Source organism: Aspergillus brunneoviolaceus, assembly GCF_003184695.1.
Source record: "Aspergillus brunneoviolaceus CBS 621.78 unplaced genomic scaffold BO95scaffold_72, whole genome shotgun sequence".
NCBI lineage: Eukaryota > Fungi > Ascomycota > Eurotiomycetes > Eurotiales > Aspergillaceae > Aspergillus > Aspergillus brunneoviolaceus.
In genome coordinates, this window is record NW_020290802.1 from 194,822 (window position 1) to 213,970 (window position 19,149).

The 19,149-nt window shown below is 52.5% G+C and overlaps 6 protein-coding genes across 6 annotated transcripts; 1 reads left to right on the forward strand and 5 right to left on the reverse strand.

The window, feature by feature from the left end:
* Positions 1 to 428: 428 nt before the first annotated feature.
* rpL3 (60S ribosomal protein uL3) lies at positions 429 to 2,350 on the reverse strand. The gene is made up of 6 exons (XM_025583775.1): positions 2,199 to 2,350; positions 2,090 to 2,121; positions 1,943 to 2,000; positions 1,703 to 1,859; positions 921 to 1,594; positions 429 to 861 (listed from the first exon to the last, which is right to left on the reverse strand). Coding segments are annotated over exons 1-6 (1,179 nt in total). The 5' UTR covers positions 2,201 to 2,350; the 3' UTR covers positions 429 to 605.
* A 930-nt stretch (positions 2,351 to 3,280) lies between these two features.
* On the reverse strand, positions 3,281 to 6,313 carry cyc8 (putative transcriptional corepressor Cyc8; the record flags this gene model as incomplete). The annotated part of the gene is made up of 7 exons (XM_025585182.1): positions 3,281 to 4,747; positions 4,801 to 5,045; positions 5,102 to 5,273; positions 5,310 to 5,402; positions 5,473 to 5,792; positions 5,846 to 6,049; positions 6,139 to 6,313. The coding sequence occupies 7 exons, from the start codon at positions 6,311 to 6,313 to the stop codon at positions 3,281 to 3,283; spliced, it is 2,676 nt and encodes an 891-aa protein (XP_025438463.1).
* Positions 6,314 to 9,119: 2,806 nt separating this feature from the next.
* Positions 9,120 to 9,419, reverse strand: BO95DRAFT_446554 (uncharacterized protein). Its single transcript, XM_025587415.1, has one exon. The coding sequence runs from the start codon at positions 9,387 to 9,389 to the stop codon at positions 9,192 to 9,194; it is 198 nt and encodes a 65-aa protein (XP_025438464.1). The 5' UTR covers positions 9,390 to 9,419; the 3' UTR covers positions 9,120 to 9,191.
* A 2,232-nt stretch (positions 9,420 to 11,651) lies between these two features.
* Positions 11,652 to 12,279, reverse strand: BO95DRAFT_446557 (uncharacterized protein). Its single transcript, XM_025587416.1, has 2 exons — positions 12,044 to 12,279; positions 11,652 to 11,980 (listed from the first exon to the last, which is right to left on the reverse strand). The coding sequence occupies exons 1-2, from the start codon at positions 12,197 to 12,199 to the stop codon at positions 11,900 to 11,902; spliced, it is 237 nt and encodes a 78-aa protein (XP_025438465.1). The 5' UTR covers positions 12,200 to 12,279; the 3' UTR covers positions 11,652 to 11,899.
* A 1,528-nt stretch (positions 12,280 to 13,807) lies between these two features.
* BO95DRAFT_446558 (uncharacterized protein) lies at positions 13,808 to 14,494 on the reverse strand. The gene has a single exon (XM_025587417.1). It carries the CDS (start codon positions 14,018 to 14,020, stop codon positions 13,847 to 13,849), a length of 174 nt encoding a protein of 57 aa, XP_025438466.1. The 5' UTR covers positions 14,021 to 14,494; the 3' UTR covers positions 13,808 to 13,846.
* Positions 14,495 to 15,165: 671 nt separating this feature from the next.
* Positions 15,166 to 16,987, forward strand: BO95DRAFT_467414 (uncharacterized protein; the record flags this gene model as incomplete). The annotated part of the gene is made up of 3 exons (XM_025589287.1): positions 15,166 to 15,331; positions 15,430 to 15,807; positions 16,683 to 16,987. 3 exons carry the CDS (start codon positions 15,166 to 15,168, stop codon positions 16,985 to 16,987), a joined length of 849 nt encoding a protein of 282 aa, XP_025438467.1.
* Between the last annotated feature and the right edge of the window lie 2,162 nt (positions 16,988 to 19,149).

Sequence of the window (19,149 nt, forward strand, 5' to 3'; positions counted from 1 at the left end):
GGAGAAGAGGAGTGAACAGTGGGCAAGGTGGGAGAAGAAGAAAGTGATGAAGCCCAATGCGAGATACGATCAATGACGCAATTGCCGCGCCCGCTGGGCGGCCACCGTCGTAGAGGGACGCTCATCATCTGATCGACTAGCCCAGGAAGGATGGGGGGTTACTTTGGAGAAGGCAATGAAGACTAAGTTCGAAATGGGTTTCTAAAAGGTACTGAGGCGTATGTGGTACGGTACTAGTCCGGTGTAGACAAGTTTCAAGTTTCGGGATCTTGGGGTGGAAGGCTTGTTCCTATGGATGGCAAGCTTTTTTTTTCACGCACAAACCAACCGTGCACTATGCATCAAATATGCTGGCTGATTCCTTTTCAGCCAGGGTAGTGATCGATACTACAGTTCTCATTTTCTACACTACAGAACACGCATGATTCCAATAATTTGGGGCATGAATTAACTTCTCATAATGTTGACGTCCGACTACGTAAACTAGACCAGAGGGAAAGGCCCGACTAACTTTCCAGTCAGGGGAGCAGACTTGAAAGGTATTCGCTTTTTATTGAAAGGAAATATAATTCGCACTACTCCATCCCGAAATGTCCCTAAACACCCTAAGCAGAGGTAGCGAGGTCCTTCTTGAGGGTACCCAGGAAGGCGCGCTTCTCCTCGGCGGTCTGGAAAGCACCGTGTCCGAACTTGGACGAGGTGTCGATCCACTTGAGCTCGACCTTCTCGGTGGCACGGCGGTTGGTCTGGGGGTAGAGGGTCTTACGGAGGGTCATGACACGCTTCTTAACACCAGGGACGGAACCCTTGAGGAGAAGGAAGTCGTTCTTGACCTCACCGTAGCGGACGAAACCACCAAGACTGTGGGCGATGGATTAGCGCGGCTGCTAGCGGAAACCAGAAGACACAGGGTGACTTACGGAGTGATCTGCTTCTTGGAGATATCGAACTCGGTGGAGGCGTTACCCTCATCGGAGCCCTTGCCAACACGGAAGACCTTGTGGTTGCAAGAGGTACGGTGGTGGTAACCCATCTGACCGGCACGGGCAACAGTCCACTGGACGTGGCTAGGGTGCCAGGCACCGATACAAGCGACCTTACGCAGACCCTTGTGAGTCTTACGGGGAAGCTTCTTGGTGCCCCAACGGCTGGTGACACCCTGGAAACCGTGACCCTTGGTGACGGCAATGACATCGATCATCTCGTCCTTCTCGAAGATGCTGTCGATCTCAATGGGCTTCTCGAACAGGTTGCGGGCGAAGTCAACCTTGTCGGCAACGGAGCCACCGTTGACCTGGATCTCCATAAGGTGGGCCTTCTTCTGCTTGAGAGGGGTCTTGCGGATCTGAGTGTGGGCGAGGACACGGACGACAGTGCAGTACTTCTTGACGCGCTCGAGCTCGCGGGTGATGGAGGCACCGCTCTCCTCGGCGTGCTTCTTGGTGTACTTGGTGAAAGCCTTCTTCTTGCTCTTGTACCAGTTCTTGTAGAAGCGACGCTTGACCTCGTCGCTCAAGTGCTCAGCCCAGACGGTGGTGAGAGAGCGGAGACCACGGGGAGTCTCGATGTAACCGACAACACCGACAGCGACAAGCTAGAGATGAGAAACATGTAAGTGGTGGCTCGAATCGGGGGAGCGGTCGCCCCAGCAGGGCCCTGGAAAAATGGTCTTCCTCCTGATGGTCGGGGTCGGTTCACGTACAGGAGGAGTCTCGATAACAGTAGCAGCCTCAACAATCTCCTTCTTGTGCATCTTGGCACCGGGGCGGTCGAGGTCACGGACAACAGTGGTCATACCGGCCTTGTAACCCATGGAGGCGGTCAAGTGGACGGGCTTCTTGGGGTCATCCTTGGGGAAGCTGTCGCAAAGAAAAAAAATTTTCAGTATACTGCCTCCCAAATCGCGATTGCATAAAAACTTTTCCATCCTCGAAAGACTGACCTCTTGACCTTTCCACGGTGTCTGGCGGCGCGCTTGCGAGGCAAGTAGGCGAGGGAGCCTGTAGCGACCTGTGTCAGTACCCAGTCCATGCAAAAAACTTCATAATCCGATGTCGAGCGAGTGGTGAAAAGCAAGAGGTTGACGAACCGTGCCGAGGCGCTTCGTACTTCCGGTGACTCCTGAAAATTAGAAATCCATCAGCGATTTGATTCCTTCCGAATTGAGCGTGCATATATCACCGGTGAGGGCGACTTACATCTTGACCCTGTTGTCGTTAGTCGTCGAAGTGGTGAGTGAGAGTGTCTATCTCTGAATTTGGCGGAAGTCGTATTTTGCACGCTTAACGAATTGTGGGCTGATCTAAGCGAACTCTTGGCGTCGGCTTCCGAATGGGGTTAAGCGATGGACGGGCCCGGCTTCTTCCTGCCTCAGGCAGAAGTATTCTGGCAACCAAACTCAGTCGGAGTTCGCTCCCACCGCCAAACATGAATGGAGAATTCACTGACACACACACCACTTTTTCTCATCCCAGTCAAATTCTCGTCCATGTGTCTCCAGTCGGTGGGACCTTTGCCCCCCCTCCTTCCCCTATTCTTTCCTCTTCGGGTTTTCTCCCGAAGAAACTTTGCGTGCTCGGCCATGATCTACCCAGATGTGTCATCTTCCCTTTTGCCCCCCCTTTCCCCCAATCCTTTTGCAACGGAACATGCTCCAGTGGGCCACACGGTCGCACGCTTAGGACATCCATACCACCTCGCATTCTTTTCCAGCCCCAATTGCTTCCCCAATACTAGTAGTTCTCCACGCTTGAAATGTATAGGGCGAGGCTTGGCACGTTGTGCTTTTACGGTTCGAATCTCAGCTTCTTTCTTACCACTTGCTGTATTGCTGTGATGTGGTACAGGCCTTTCTACACTGACTATCCTCCTGTTATACAATCGACTTTGAGTTTGCCTCAATTGGCACCCGCTGCAATCAAGGACCCTTTAGAATGACTAGTATGTTTGAACGGAGAATGCGTTACTTAAGGGCTAAAATTGTAGACACTCAATACAGAAACCGATAACCATAAATAACCGTCCCATGAGTTGCCAAGACTACAATACAAACAAGCTCTCGTGATAAAACAGCGGGCGAACAGAGTGGCCAAAGAGGATTGAAGAAAAGATATATAGACGAAACCAAGGAAAGGGGGAAAAGGAAGGGTAACGAGGGTAGAGAGGCGTCTCATAGTAGAATTAATCGTTGCGAACACTGGTTCTTGATTTGGGCGTCATGTTACAGCAGTCAATACACCCTGGAGGGGCATGCATGCAAAGGACATCACATCACCGAGCTCTAGACTGCAGGAGTAGACTCGGTTTTCGCTTGGGCGGGCTGGGACCCACTGGCCAGGACGCCATTGCTGCTGTTGTTGGCACTAGCGGAGGGGCTTCCCTTAACAGCGGCAGAAGCTCTCTTCTCATCGTCGCCGTCATCGTCGTAGTTCTCATCCACGTCCATTTTGCGTGCCGCGGGCTCGTGGGCCGGGGCTTGTTCACTGCGAGCTGGCTCCTCCTTGACAGGAACGGTGGCAGACGGCGGGCCAGACTGGGGACCATTGGAAACCGTAGCCGGGGTTTCGGACATGGGAGGGAGACTAGGGCCGCCGGCCGGGTGGGGGGGCATGTGCTGGATGGAAGGCAAAGTTTGAGGGTGATGGGCCGCCTCAGATGGGTGATAGTTTTCATTGACTCTGCGTTGGTCCTCACGACGGGCCTCCGAGGAGCTACGGCGCTGCATCTCTCCAGGGGAAGGCATGCGGTTGGGAGGAGTGACGCGGCGAGTCATCTGTTCGTCCAGGCGAGCACGGCTCTCCTCACTAGCGATTTTCTTGGCAGGACCAGGTTCAGAGTCCCATTCTCTACCCCGCTTCATAGCAGAGCCAGGACGATCCTCACGCTCGCGGGCAGCCGCTTCTGCGGCACTGATGGCAGAGGCAGGAGGAGGTGCGCCACCTGCAATGCCAGTGCCACTAGGTGGCACGGTGGGGCCGTGGTGGTACTGTTGGTGTGGGTAAGTGGAGCCAGGCGAGGATGGCCGTTCGTCACGAAGGGGCCTGATTTCCGTAGGTGGAGTGAAGGGGCGATGGTAAGGAGGCAGAGTACCGCCAGGAGTAGGTGCACCATTGGCAGCACCAGGAGCAGGAGGTGCGGCGGGAGCTGGGGGCAATGGTCCGCGTGTTGCCGAAGAGAAAGCAGCAGCGGCACCAGGAGTGCGATCAGACGCGGGAACATTAGGGTTGGCGAGCTGAGGAAGGGTGTGTCCAGGCCCATAAGCGTTAGGGCCGCCGGGCAGAGTAGTCTTGGGAGAGCGAACGGCCGGCTGAGGACGCACGGCATCGGGAAACACTCTACCTGGCTCCTGTCGCGGGCTCGGTTGCTGAAGGGAGCTGGGAGCACGGAGAGCATCGCGGTGATCGAATCCGTTGGCGGCTTGGGCTTGAACCTGAGACTGGACTTCGTTGATGCCACGGTTCCAGTCAGCAATCTGTCTCGGGGGGGCGGGAGCCTGCGGGGGTGGACCACCGGTGGGGGCTGGTGCACCCCATTGAGGCGCCGGAGGTGCTCCAACACCGGGTGCTTGATACGCTTGTGGGTGGACATCCTGGGGCTGAGGAGCCGGGCCGTTGCTTTGGCCGGACCCTGACAGCTGGCTCTGGAGGAGTTGCAAGCGGGCCTTGATGTGAACATTGGTCGGATCCAGGTCAGCAGCGCGACCGTAGGCATCAAGTGCATCCGCAATCTGGTTATTGCATGACTCATACTAGCGGCGAGGTCAGCGTTCGCCCTAATGACACCTGAAGGACTGTGACCTACCAGAGTTCCCAGATCGTACCACACTTCCGAAATGTATGGGTTCAAGCGGATCGCACGGGAATAAGCATCCAGCGCATCACGGTACTGGTTGATCTGATAATACAGGACACCAATGGAGCACCAGAAAGTCGGGTTGCGTCCGTCGCGGTAAACTGCCTGTTGATAAGCTTCATACGCCTTGGGATACTTGGCTTGAGACATGTAGCAGCGACCCAACAGATACCAACTCTGGGCATCGGTGTTGTCTATTGAATGTTACGTCAGCGTCGAATTGCGAGTGGACGAAATGTGCGATGCATACCTGCGCTGACGGATTTCTCCAAGTATTCGATCGCTTTCTCCTGACTAGCATAGTTGTTGCTTTGCTGATGGTAGAGCCATCCCAGCTGTTGCAGGACCTTGGCGTGATTGGGGTCCCGGTCGAGGACCCGTCTGTAGGCTTGCTGCGCGGCATCGAACTGTGGCTGGATTAGCTGCAAATCATTCGCTGTATGGTTGTCCGAACTTACATCTTTCTGCTGTTCATGAACGTGGCCAATTTGGAACCAGATATCCTCTTCCGTTAAGGGACGGGGAGGGTCTGTCACAATGTATTTGAAGCACTAAAGATTACTCATTAATACAGGATTCAACAAGTCCACGGCAGTGGCAGGCCATCTGCAAGATACATACCTCCAGACTCTGGTTGAACTTCTGCTGCTGCTTGTATATTATGCCCAGCCTGAAGTAGATTTCGTTGGCCTTTTCGAAATCGGGCGCCATGCGCATGACTTGGGAGAAGGCTTCTTCGGCGTGATCTAGGGAGCCATAGCGATCATAGAGAATACCAATTCCATACCACAATTTGGGCTCCTGCCTTTCATCAGTATCTCTATTCGTATGATCAACGATATTCAACCGGTTACCGACCTTTGGATCACGGAGGTGATAGAGCGCCTGTTGATAGGAAGTGTATGCCTCCTGCAAGTTGTCCATCATCAGATGACAATGACCTAATCGAGTCGCAAGTCAGCGATAGATCAGACACTAAACAGGTTATACGTACCCAGACTGCCCCATGTTTCGCCACTGGTGGGATCCAGCTTAAGGATGTTTTGCAGGTACTCAATCGCCTTGGGAAACTGCTCCTTTGTGCGCAATATACAAGAGATCGCATTCATCGCAGGGATAGACCACTGATTGTGTCGCAGCGCTTGTTCGAAAGCATTCATGGCACCATCAAGGTCGCCCATCAATTCAGTGAGCGCTCCTTTAGGCAGATAGTTAGCGGTGGTCCAGCAGAGACGACGGCCAAGACAAGTGGCCCTACAACATCAATGCCATTATAGATCTACGTACCGATTTGTAGCCAGACTTGTTCATTCAGAGCAGCAATCTTCTGCGCAGTAGTCAAGGGCGGGCCCTTCTGGCTCTGGGATTGCAAGGGGAGGTGACCATTGACCTGCGGATGAGCTGCGAGATGGCCATGGTGAGGGGTCACACCCCCCGTAGGTGATGGCTGTGTGTGGGCCATTATGTTGATACAGGATTAAGCCGAGACGCGACACAACCGAGTGATGCGGATCCTGACTCTTTATGCTCCCATGCACTTTGCGACACGATGATGCAACGAGCGCTTGTGTTACGGCGAGGTCACACAATCCAGATACAGGCGGTCGCGCAAACTAGACTTAACCACCTGGAATCGAAACGCGACGGGATCCCGAAACGATTCACGCAAGACGGTTACTGCCAAAGCGAAATCGAATCCACGTCGCGACGGCGGAAGGAGGCGATGGGACGACACGGAATGGGCCGTGGCGCTGTCAAGCTCGAAAGATATACGTATATGCAAGCGCTAAAGTACTTGCACGGTCAATCAAGCCCAATACTGCGGCTGGGATCTGTATATGATGGATGAGTGACCCGCCGGTAGGAAAGTTGACAGGAACACGACAAAGCAAAAAAGATCGAACGGCAGAACTGAACAACAACTGGGAGGGGGGGGGGCGATGAAGCCGAATGACACAAGCAAGGGATAGTGAGATAAAAAGGCGGAAAAGGGAGAGAAGAGAATTGAGGAATTAGGGGGGGGAGGGTGAAGTGACAAAGGTGAGTTTAATTGGCAGGGGGAGGGCGAGCCAAAGCGAAAGGGAAAAGGAGGAGAAGAGGCAAAGGAACAGAGAAGAGAAAGAGAGAGGAAGAGAGAGGAAGAGGAAGAGGAAGAGGAAGAGGGAAGGTCGAGGGGCTGGTGGTAGAGAGCGAAAAACGCCAAGAGACGCTAGTGGTTGTGCAGCTCTGAAGCAGTCAACGAAACCCAAGGAAAGCACGAAAAAGCTGAGATGGTGGTCGTCCGGCGCCAAGCCGAAGACAGGCAGCTCGACCTCCAGGAACGGCCTAGCGGGTGGGGACAATCTGGAGTCGTGTCCGCGGGTATTTACAGTTAATATTTTCCGGGCGCCGAACTTCAGTTTGGGTCTGGGGGGCGTTGCATTCGTCCCAGCAGCAGCAGCAGCAGCCGAAGCAGCTACAGCAGCTACAGCAGTACAGCAGCATACATGCGGAAGTTTACTATCTGCTTTTTTTGTTGGTTAAATTTGTATACCGGGACAGCGGTGCTTTGATTCAGTGCAATAAGCACTCGGATTGATGCCTGAGGCTGTAAAGCTAGAAGCACACTCCACGCTACTCCTAACTATAGCTCATACAATGAAATAACCTCATTCATTGTACTCTTATAATGATCGTAAACAAGAGTATGATGATATATATCCCCCCCTCCATGCGAATCGCTGTTGCGCAATTAGCGAACAACTCTAGATGAGGGGTGAACTTTTACAGTAAGAATTGTATCACCATCGCGGGAAAGGGCTTAGTGTCAAATGTTGGCAGGCGGGGGCGAATGCGATAGTGACCTGACCAGTTACGGTACATAGTCCTATATACCACTGAAAATCTAAAGGGAAAATGGGACCAGGCATAGAATCAGCAAAGTCGATGAATTTGATGAGTGCGACTGTAAGAGACTGACTGTAGAGTGCACACTACAGAAGGAAACGGGGGGTGGACCGCGCATGGGGACGGGCGGAGTCAATGGGAGAAAAAATAAGTGGGTATGGAGTCGAACCGCCCCGAAACAGGGCAGTGTTTGACGAGGATGCAAGCGCCGGAGCCAAAAATGCACCTTCAGGGATGGGGAGGGTGGTAAGTCTAGCACGAACCCCCGGCTGTGACTCGCCGAAAGACTGCAGGTGGACCATGGTCAGCCAGACCCACCCGACCTCACTTCCCCGTGCCACTTTGTCATTTTTGAGAAAAAAAGATTATAAAAGAAAAACAAAAGGATAAAATCCCAAAAAAAAATAAAAAGAAAAAAGAGAAACCTACTCGAGTAATATTCTCTTTCCCAATGAATCAACCGCATTATTAGCGGAACGACGCCAATAATTTCTGCCCGCGTAAGTGGGGCTGCAACCGACCTACATGACTGGCGTATGGCCATAAATGCATAAGCTCAACAACCTAAGCTCCCGAGCAAGCCTAGATAGTCAGGCATGAGGCATGAGGCGTACTCCGCACTCGGACCACCTGCAAAAACCCAAATGCTGCACTTGCCAGTCGCGCCCGTCCTGCCGCCGTCCCCAATGACCTCCTCCCACAGTGCCTCAGGGCTCTAACGGACAATACATGCACTTGCGTAAAATCTACTCGTACTGTACATATGGCGTAGGACCCTCTGCAGTCCAATCTTCAATCACGCTTTCTCCATCCCCCTCTTCCATGGCTCGATCCGAAATCTCAGTACTCCGTACTCCGGCACAACGATAATCGATCTACTACTACCCAGCCTGAAAAGCAAGTCAAACAGTCAAACCCTCTTTAAATCAGCCCCCCTTCACCCTTCAACTTCAATTTTTCACCAGTTCATCTCTCTTTCCCGGCTGTCAGACATGAAGGGCCAGCCACTGTCAGTGCGGCAATCTTGGGCTGGCTGCACACTGCCGGCTATGCTCAGCCGTCTGGCAGATTGGCACAGTCCGTGTGGACTTGCAGCTGTCTGCATGGGAGGGGTAGTAGACGTCAGGTTCAGGAGGCGAATATGGACGCTCTACCAGGTTGCGTGGTTTGTGGTACAGACAAACATTGTCATCACTCTGTGCGAGGAGAATGGATTTTCTGGTTTCCTGCTCTTTTCATCCCTCCCCCTCCCTCCTCCCCTCCTCCCACCCCTTCCGTCATGGACTGTTAAGAGGCTGCTTTTCAGCCGCGGACTGCAGCAACGGGCTTACCTAAGCGCCCGCCCAGATCCCAGATCCCACGCATGAGAAAGTTGTGCTAAGTCAAAGTGTACAGTACTAATGGATGCCTCCGGCAACAGCCACGGATTCCTAACGGATTCCTTGGAGTGGACCTTACCCGATGCTGATCCGTCGGCTTTTCTGTTGATGTCTCGATGATCTTGATACATCACCTGGGTGTGGGCCGATCCTTTTTTCTTCTTCGCGCGCTTTTCCCCCCTTCCTCCCCCTCTTTTTTTCTTCCCTTTCTCTTTTTTCTCTTTTGGGATCAATGCCCTTCCATTTCTTGCCCTCTTTTCCCTTTTTCATCATCACATAACATCTGGCTGGCCCTTTCTTCTTCCCTGATGACCTCACCACCCTTCCCTTTCATCTTGTGAGTAGTGAGAAAAATGCCACCTTGCATTTTCGTATTTCTGGACAGACAATAAATAATCCTTGGCCCTAGACACGGCGGTTGATGCCCTAGAACTTTCTTTAGATGCCGGTCCAACTCACCGCAGGGGTCTCTCCCCAACTCCCCTCAAGGCCCCGACATACCAGCCTAGACTCGGAGCCAGCCGGTAACTACCTAGTACCTACTGGTTTTCTCCCTAAACTCCTACGGGTTGGTCGGGGTTTCCTTCGGCCAGGTCAAGAAAACGCCCCCTTCGTGATTCTTACGTTAGGCCCCTTTTGTCGGATCCGAGCATCGACCTTGACTTTTCCTTCGAGTAGTTTAGTTCGCACCTAATCAAATTCCTGATAGATCCGCCCCAGAGACTGTGTCCATTGCCAATACGACTGAACCGGTGTGGTTAGGTGGCTTTGAATGGCATTGAATCTCAAACAGATCGAATTCCAATGGAAACGACAGATTCAACCCGGCACGGCAGTATGTCAGATGAGGGTTCTGCTTGTTCCTGTTGGGTTGAGACACTGATCCCGTGGTGGAGGGACGGTGCGTGCCCTGGCCTTTCCTACCTACACTGGTTAGTCCTGATGTGTAGTACTCGGTCTTCGCGACTTTTTTTCCCCTCTCTCTTCCAGCCCTGAATGGAAGTATCCGACCGTCCGGAAACCTGCCAGTCAGAGGAATCCACCCACCCACTCCATTCTTCACACTTCATACTTCCTAGACTACGTGCCCCAGTGCCCACCCCGAAAGGAAAAAAAACCCCCACATACTACTGACTACGGGTTAGATTCCGCCTAGCAATGTATCTCAAACACGAGAACAGGTGTGCACATTACATCGGCGATCGAGTCGGTATGTGGGTTACTCAAGAGGAACAGCAGAAAAAAAAAAAAAAGGTAGCATTTGCAGAAGACACGAGTTCGTACGGACCCGGCTGGCTGCTCTTCGAGATGGATTCCATTTTGTCTTACCGTGCACAATTCGGGAAGGGATACACATACCTAAGCAAATGAGTTGTGCTCTGGCGGTAGGCCATGCGACCTGAATAATCTGAGGAGATGCGGTGTGTACACAGGGTCGTCAGGCATGGCAATCGACAGGGCTATATATACCCAATGTCAGTCTCCGTAGGTGGGAAGGCTTCACATCACCCACTCCCCCCTTTGACCGAACCGGCTGGGATGACAGATTACCTTCTCACACCGTCCCTCCCCACCCGGCGGTAAGAATTTACTACAGTATCGATCCCATCCCTGTTTTTCTCAGATGCAACTATCACCACTTCATGCATGGCGCCTACTGGGGAGAACAACCCGGGCAAATGTACGGGTACGGAGTGTACTCTACAGTGCCTCCATCATATGTGCGTGCATGCCTGCAGCAGTCTTGCAACGACTGAGCTCGGGACACACAAAACAGCCCCAGTACCAGCCCCGGTCCGCGCGGGCGGGCGGGCGGCCAGCCAACCAGCCAGCCAGCCAACCAACAACTCCAGAAATCCCCTTGTCAACAAATAATAACCTGGTAGTAGTACCGTACCTACTAAACCATCAACACAATAAACGATGAGTCTTTCAGTCCAGGTTCAGGGTTTTTGAGTTTCTTTTCACCTTTGCCCCGGCCCCATCCCTCTCCCTGCCTGCATGGGACTCCTGCTCCTGCAGTGTACAGTCCCACAGTCAGAGTGTCTGTACGGAGAGTACTGTACAACAACCCCCACCATGTGTGACTACTATCTTTGACAGGCTGATCTGGTGACTCTGCTACGATCTCTTGCACCAAGGAGAAATTGTGCAATGTGTTACTGAGTACCAGTTCTGCACGCGTGCGTGTGTGCGTTGCGCTGCATTGCGACAGCCTTGTGTAGCAGTAGTGCTGCTGTATAGGAAGGGGCCCGCGGAGAGGCAGACCATGCTCCGCAAATATAACCTAGCTAACCCACCGAGCCAGGTACTTCCAGCCCTGGGAATCTAAACAATAAGATAAGCAGCAGCTACCGCCAACTACCGGTCCTGTATGTCTCAATTTGAGTAGACGGGAGGGGAGCTTCGTCTGGGTTCTTTTGCATGGCTTCGCAAGGATGTTTTCCTTTTCTACTTTCAAGAAAAAACCCCCCAGATTCAGCAAAAACCTTCCATCTCGATAGTATACCGGGTAGGTAGTTTCTTTCTTCCATCTCATAGATAGGGGAGGAATCTACGATCCGGAGGAAGGCATCTCCCATAAGAAAAAATCACCCCGTTACACAACATCATGCAACCCATCCTATAATTCAGTAACCTTGTTTACGGGACTAGCAACTACCGGTGCTGTACTCCGTACCTAGTCCGGTACTGTCCCCTGAAAAGAAAACCAACAAAAAGGTCGCCCCGCTCAGGATCTTGTATAGTTATATATTTCTTCATCTCTCCCACTGCCGCAGGGTTTAGAAAACTAATATCGCATTCCCCAACAAGATGAACCAGATGACTAGTTTCCATAGTCGGAAGCGAGAAAGAGAGTCTACCTAGCTAGTGTTAGTGATCGAAAGCATCTCATCTCATCACCCTCCCTCCGGGGGAAAACCCACGGTGGACGTGTCGCGCGCTTCATCGTCACCCACACACCCACCGGGGCCGGCCGAGAGAAGGGCGGGGAGTGAGTGAGTGGGAGGGGAGCCACCCACACCCACCCGTCCACAAACACACACAATGACAGTGACCCCCCCGCCTCTGCCGTCTGGCATCTTGATCCTTCTAGGAAGATCAAGATAAAAAAGAGGGACAGCACAGTAGTAGCCGAGCCGAGTCTGCTTCGGTGGGATCGAGTTGGTGATTATGCTGACCCAACTGCTGGAGTATATTCTTTGCTCTGGTGGGCTATAACTACCAGTATTGACTGAATTCTCCCGTGGCTTTACATTGTTGACCCAATCTGAGCTATTTATCTAGAGAATCATAATGCTTGTCTTCGATCTGTAGGGTGATTGCAAGATCGGCCTGAGGCTGCGCTGCGGCTCGAGCCACAGCAACAGCAACACCCGGTGCTGCATTGCCATTGCCATTGCCACTGCCACTGCCACTGCCACTGCCATTGCCGAGGAAGGGACGGAGGGCCGCTGAGCCCACTGGTGCACTTCAGAAGGATTTCCTTCAATTTAGTTTGCCTACTACCTAGTAAGCCGCAGGCGGGACAATTTAAACCCCAGGCCTATCATCCACTTTCGTAGGCCTCCGAGATTGCAGTGTTCCATGGCAGGGCTGTAGTGCCTTCATGACGGGAAATCAATTCAGTAGGTACGGCAATTAGCTGAGGCCGGGCTGACTTGAGGGTCCCTTTCCAGCGAGTAGGTAGTAGGCCGGGCCCGCCACCTCATCCTTTGCCAACCCAACGGGTTGCACAATAGCTGCAAGGTCATTGGCTCTTCGGACGGGTACTGTGCTGTAAGTTACCTACTAGTTACATCATGTGACTCGAAGCAACGCGATGCACAATATTAGCTAAGCGCAAGCACTAACTTAACTTATGCTGCGGAGCTACTGAGACACCCCCCATTTATGCACAGAAGTTAAGGCACCGTTAGGCAGCCAGCTGAACTGGCCCGGGGGGCTGAAACATGCAGCACAGGGCCCCGGCTGGCTGCCATGTGAGACTGTCTCTTGTTGGGCGCGAGGTTGGATGGAGTACTTCCAGAAATCTGCTGTCAGGACGGTGGTAGATTCCCAGGGATTCGACATCACAGGCAGGTTTCCGTTCCGATCTGGCCTAAGTTGCCTGTGATAGTAGTGTATATCTGGGATTGGACAGGTGTAGCTGAGCTTGGAGACCGTGTCTGGATACTTGGCTCTAGACGACCTACATACTTGTGGTATAGGATGGGTGTGACCTGCTAACTAACTTGCAACCGGGCTGCGTGTCCTCTCGGATGTGTGAATTGGTATCAGGATTGGATCGCTACTAAACTCCCCTCTCTGCTTTGCTCATCTTGACCGCAATTCTTGAATAGGTAGCATCCCATCCTCGAGAGACATAGGTCGTGGTTCAAGTTCTACCAGTGCTCCTTCCGTTCTCCCCCCCCCTCCTCGAGCATGATCCCACCAGCTCGATAATCTGGGTTTATCCCGAAAGCAAACTACAGACTTCATATATCGCACCACCATCCCAGAGGACTTCTTCGCTGGAACCCCCCTTCAACTTTTTAACATCGAGTGACTCACCGAGCCAGGTATTCGACCTGGCCAGGATGGACTACGGTGAGCGGTGAGTTCAAATCCTCAACGTTCGTATTCTGGAGATTGGCTACCTCTTCACGAGTATGCGATCTCGCTATGGTTCATGCTAGGTCTCGCCAGCAGACGTTTCTCACCCAAAGAGACCAGCGTCTCCACTTGGGCTAGATGCTGTCCCGCTCGGAGTGACAATCTGGTATTCCTGGGATTATTCCTCTCTGTTTATACACGGAATTGGCCCGTGGTCTGCAGCGTGTGAGCGCCTTGAAGTAGGAGTACTGAGGCTGTGGTGGGACCGTCGAAGCAGGATTATGGGTTGAACGGTGGTTAGGTGGCATTTTAGCGGAGCGTTTGTCACCAAATCTCAACCAAAGGGGGGAGATGGCTGGTGGTTCCATACAAGTTCCATCAAAAGGAAGAGTACAGTACCAGAATCAGGACCTGCAGACGACACCAAGACTACAATAGAGGCTTGGGTTTCCTGCTACTTCCGCCTGGTACACCGAGAATGTAAGACCATTCTCTCGCACGACCCTAGAAAGAACCCTTTCTCTGTTACCTTTACACGAAGGCTGGGAAGACTTGAGATGATGAATGGCCTTTCCGCTTGGGACCGAAATCTTTGATTCATATCCTTGACACGGTTAGGCGGCTTGTGAGTGTGCTGGGGACCGTGGACCATTCCGTCACCTGTGGTTTTGAGAATTTGTATGCCTGACATGAGTTCTTGGTGGACTATGAAATAGCAAGGGCAGAGTGCGTCTATCAGCTTGGAGACTACCGGTATGCATTATTTCACCAGGATAGCAGCAGAATGAAAAATGAGCGGTGATGTCGCCAGACTCAGGAACGCCCACAGGGGACGAAGTCTTGTTTTCCACTACACAAAAGAACTCTTGGGCGATTGGGCAAAGCCCCGGATATCTCCTGGAGCGGTGGTGAGATATCTGGAAGTGTCTTGTTTGACAAGGGGATAAGAAAGTGGCCCTTTTACTTCTATAGCGGCATAGAAAGATACAATTCGATATCAACAAGGGGTGGGTCTTGTGACTATCTTATTATGTCTGTGGTGGGAGAAGGTATACTGAGGTTTCAAGTAGGGAGTATGGCGTGGATGTGTATGTGCTAGCACTGCCCGAAGGGGAGAGAAGAACGTATATAGACGCGACTACCTGATGTAGTGTTGTACTAGAGGTCTCTATCTCCGAAGACCATGGAAGGAGCTTGAGATCCTACGGAAGCAGGCATGCCGGTGGTGTCTTGGTGGTGAGGTAGAGTAGGGGCTAGTATCTCCAGCACCTTTGATAATGCCAACCGGCTTGGCACCATAGCTCAATGATATGTTCCAACACAGCAATTATCCCCACTGGTTTGAGATCAACCCCACAAGGTTGGGATGAGGCTGAGGTCCACAGAGCGGAGCTCCAGCACTTCGAGCAACCACGCAGAAGCATAGCACTCTCCGAGATGGCTGGCTCATACCATGCAACATACGCCGCAAGCTATAACCCTCTTGCTGGTGACCATCAAGACTCATGGCTCAATGCTGGATTCTCGGCCCCCGAAGCCTCTGATCAACGAATCCGACCTAACCACACATCTTGACCTTAGCTGCCATATTCCCATGAACATACCCAACTCACCTCACAGTACACCTCCAACCATGCAGAGCTAACCCCAACAAACCCACTTGCAACCACTGGCTCGTCCCTCCATACCCAGTGTCACAGAGTGACTCAGTAGACAGCAACACCCCAACCCAACTCCCTAAAGAATCGTACGATCCTTGTCTCCACCCACCGAATCACGACAGCTCCTTTTCGAGGCTCAATCCTCACCTACTTCTCGCATCGTCCCATCCCTACTGTTCGAGCTGGAGTGGTGGGACCGGAAAACATCTCCCGTGACATCGGTGCCCTGCTCGGAGCAGCAACGATGACACTATCTGCAGATAACGGATCCCCCGACAAGAACAAGAACAAGAAGGGATGGCCCGGTCGAGTCGACGGGGCGAGCTGCGTCATCGATGTGGGCGCACGCATTGCGCACCTGATTGAGCTCAGACGATATCGGGTTCGTTCCTCATCGGCCTGTCGGATGCAGGGGTGGTTCCGGGTTTGGGGAGGTGCGTCCTTGGTATCGGTACCTGCGAGCCAGTCTCCTTGCAGGGGAGATGAATTTCTCGGGATGAGGAAGGGGAAACATGAAGCTGTGGGTTTGGTAGCTGCTTCGGTGGCTGAGGTGTGCCGTTGGTCTGCTTCAGATTGGATGCGGTGGTGAGGACGGATTCGTGTGCTGGTTAAGGGGGAATACCGAAGAAGTACTTCAAGCCATACACTATACTCCATCAACGATTGTGCGCATATATTCGAGGCGATGTTTTGCGACGAATTGTCTCAGAATCCTAGCCATGGAAACGATGGAGAATCAACTCTATGTTCACTGCCTTCAGCGAAACTACATCCAGGCGACGCAAGGGTACATGAACCTATCAGAAACAAAAAAAGATCAAGTCAGACCTCTCCGCGGTCAGTGATGAAGCAAGCTCCCTCCTGGAAATGATCAGGTGATCGATAGTAGCCAGGGGTGGTAAGATTCGGATTATATCAGAGCTGTATACGGACGTGCGGGGGGTCAGGAAAAGTCATGGTCGAGCACCCAAGGACTGTGCCCATGACTCAGGCCGACACTGAGAGTGCCATAAGCACTAACGAGCCTCAATCAATTGCGATCCCAACGGGAGATGTCTACTCAGCCCGACACTCAACCACGGATGGTAAACCCCCGGTGTCTTCTCCCGCAGAACAACCCGTAGGACAACAAAGATGCTTTAGGGTTCAAAATCCGACCGTTCTGAAAAAGGGGGGAGGGAGGGGGGAAGAGAAGGGGAGGACAACCACGACCCGTCACCCCCGCAAGCTTCACATGCATGGACTGCTGGGGTAGACCGTAGACGTGGACTATGGGCGGATCCCAACTTACAATGTATGACAAACACAGTCATAGTTGTGCCGGAGCTTTCCCCTTCCTCTCTCTCTCTCTCTCCCTTGTTGTTCGCGGCCATGGGTTTCACCGGCGGACTGCACCATACAGTCCAGTCCACTATTGAGCATCATCATCATATTCTCCTAGGAGGCTTGACCGGCATGGAAGCCACGCAAACAACCGAACGGATCGACCTTCTGACCAAGCAGAACAGTTGTTGCAGCCTAACGTTCTGGGCATGGCAGGCCAAGACCCGAGACTCGGTTGGATCTCCTGGCGGACCAACAGGACTGGTTTGCCCAGCCTGTGATGAGCAGTGAAACTGTGCGACTCCCCTCTTTTCTTCTGAATCTTTCTTTTTTTTTTTTCTTTCGCCCTTCTGGTCTTTCTCGTCTTCCTCGGAAAAATCGCTATCACGAGTGCCCAGGGTCCAAGACACGCACAAGCCCAGACGGCAGTGGACAGGTCATGTCATGACTCCTTTCTTCTTTCTGCCTCCCTAAGTCCGAGAAGGTTGCGATTGAAGCCGGAATCAATCGATGCGTCTCGGGCGGAGATATCGGAGAGAGTATCGATCGTAACCACTCAAGATTCGAGGTCAATCCATCTGTGTAAGAGAAGTGAGCACTATGTAGTCCGATTCTGTAGGAAGGAAGGTAGGTAGGTAGGTAGGTCAGTAAGCCAGATTGCGTTTAAGGAGATTGGAAGACGATCCCGACAAGCGCTAGAACTAAACAATCCCTAATATAAGTACGTAGGACAAAACGCCGCGAGAGGAAATAAGAGTTGGTGAAGCGCCACCAGGCGTCGGCGTTACCTAATTTATTGACGGATCGACCAGCTGGACACGGCAATCCGGCTGCGAAAGTTGAACGATCCTAACTCGCCCACGACTTTGGCACTTGGGTTTTATCTTTCATCTTTTATCTACTCCGTACTCGAGGTGTCTTTGCACCCGCCAATGCTCGGCGGGAGTTCAGATCAGTCAGACTCGGTCTCTCGGTCAGTCAGGGTTTGTTGGTCTGTTCCTTCCCACGGAACAGGCAGGGTCTAGGCAGGCTTGGGGAACCCCCCCCGGAACGTCATGCTGAAGTGGGATGATTCTTTTCCTGGAATTTTCTCCGCATGGACTGCGAATCTAATCTAAATAAATGAGGATTATTTTTATCCTGCATTAAATCAATCAATTACATGTCATCTCAGCCTGCATCTCTCAGACCACACCCCTCCCTTTTTTTCCCCTGGTCTGGATCACGGCAGTTGGCCAGTTGGGGCTGGGTGTGCCGCTGCAGGCGGTCGGAAGGTAAAAAAGACCCCGGGCTCCGGCATTGACTTAGCGAGGGTGAGCGGTAACTAATACTACAAACTGGACCGGGGACTGTAAGTAGGTAGGGTAGCATTGGCCGATTGGCCCCATCCCATGGTGACGCTATGCTGGAAAGAGGTTAAGTGACTTGGCTATCATCCCGCCAAGGCCAACAATCCATCTCCGAATGCGGATCACGAACAAATGACTCTCGGCCTGACTGGCCACCGCATCCCCCCGCAGAGCCTTGGCGTCTTGGCAGTTCAAGTGAAACAGAGCCTGACAAAAGAGAGGGAAGGATGAAGGGGAATTATCTTCTGCCACTGCGGTTCCAAGTTGTCAGATAAAGATTCCACAATTAAAACTGTATGATGATTGCGAATATGAGACAAGAGTACGTACTCATATACATAGTTACCCGTAGTGATGGATGAAGGTAAATCATCAATCACCATGGCCCCAGTCTGGGCCAGCCCTGAATACTACTCTCGCTTCTTCCTGCTATTCTCTTCCTCTTCCTCCTCCTCCTCCTCCACCGCCTCCTGAGTCTTTTCCTCCCCCTCATCCCTCCCCCCTTAACTCAGACTCTTAACTCTTCCTATGATTCCTGTCATTATTCTAATCCTATCTCCTCTCCGCGCTGTGTCCGCTTCCGGCTGAACTTCCCCCCTCCCCCCTCCGTCCGATCGCTGGAACCACTACCACCATCAACTTCCTCCCTCTCTCTTTCTATTCTTCCTCTCCCCCCCCTCCCAAACCTACCCTCCAACCACGCTATGCTGTTGGCCGTAACACGCTTTTGACGTTGCCCATGCCAAGGGCTCGGCAGCTGGGCGTCTTGGCAGCGAAAAAAAGAGTTGCTTTCAACCAGAACTCCCTCCCTTTCCGCTGTTCCTGTTCGTCCTGGGAAATTCGACATGATCATCTTTTCTTGTCTTTTCTTGGGAGGTTCCGCTCTGTAACCTCGTCGTTGTCCATGGCATTCGTATAAGTCGAAGCTCTCTCGTCTCCTCCTCTTTCCGCTCTCCTCCTCCCCCCTCCCCCCTCCCCCTCTCTCTTCCTTCCCTTGTATTTACTTCCTTTATTCTGCCAGATATACAAAAGATCTCAGCTTCCCCCCCCTGCTTCCTCTCCCTCTCACACACACAACACAGACACACTCAGTGCCTCCCATCC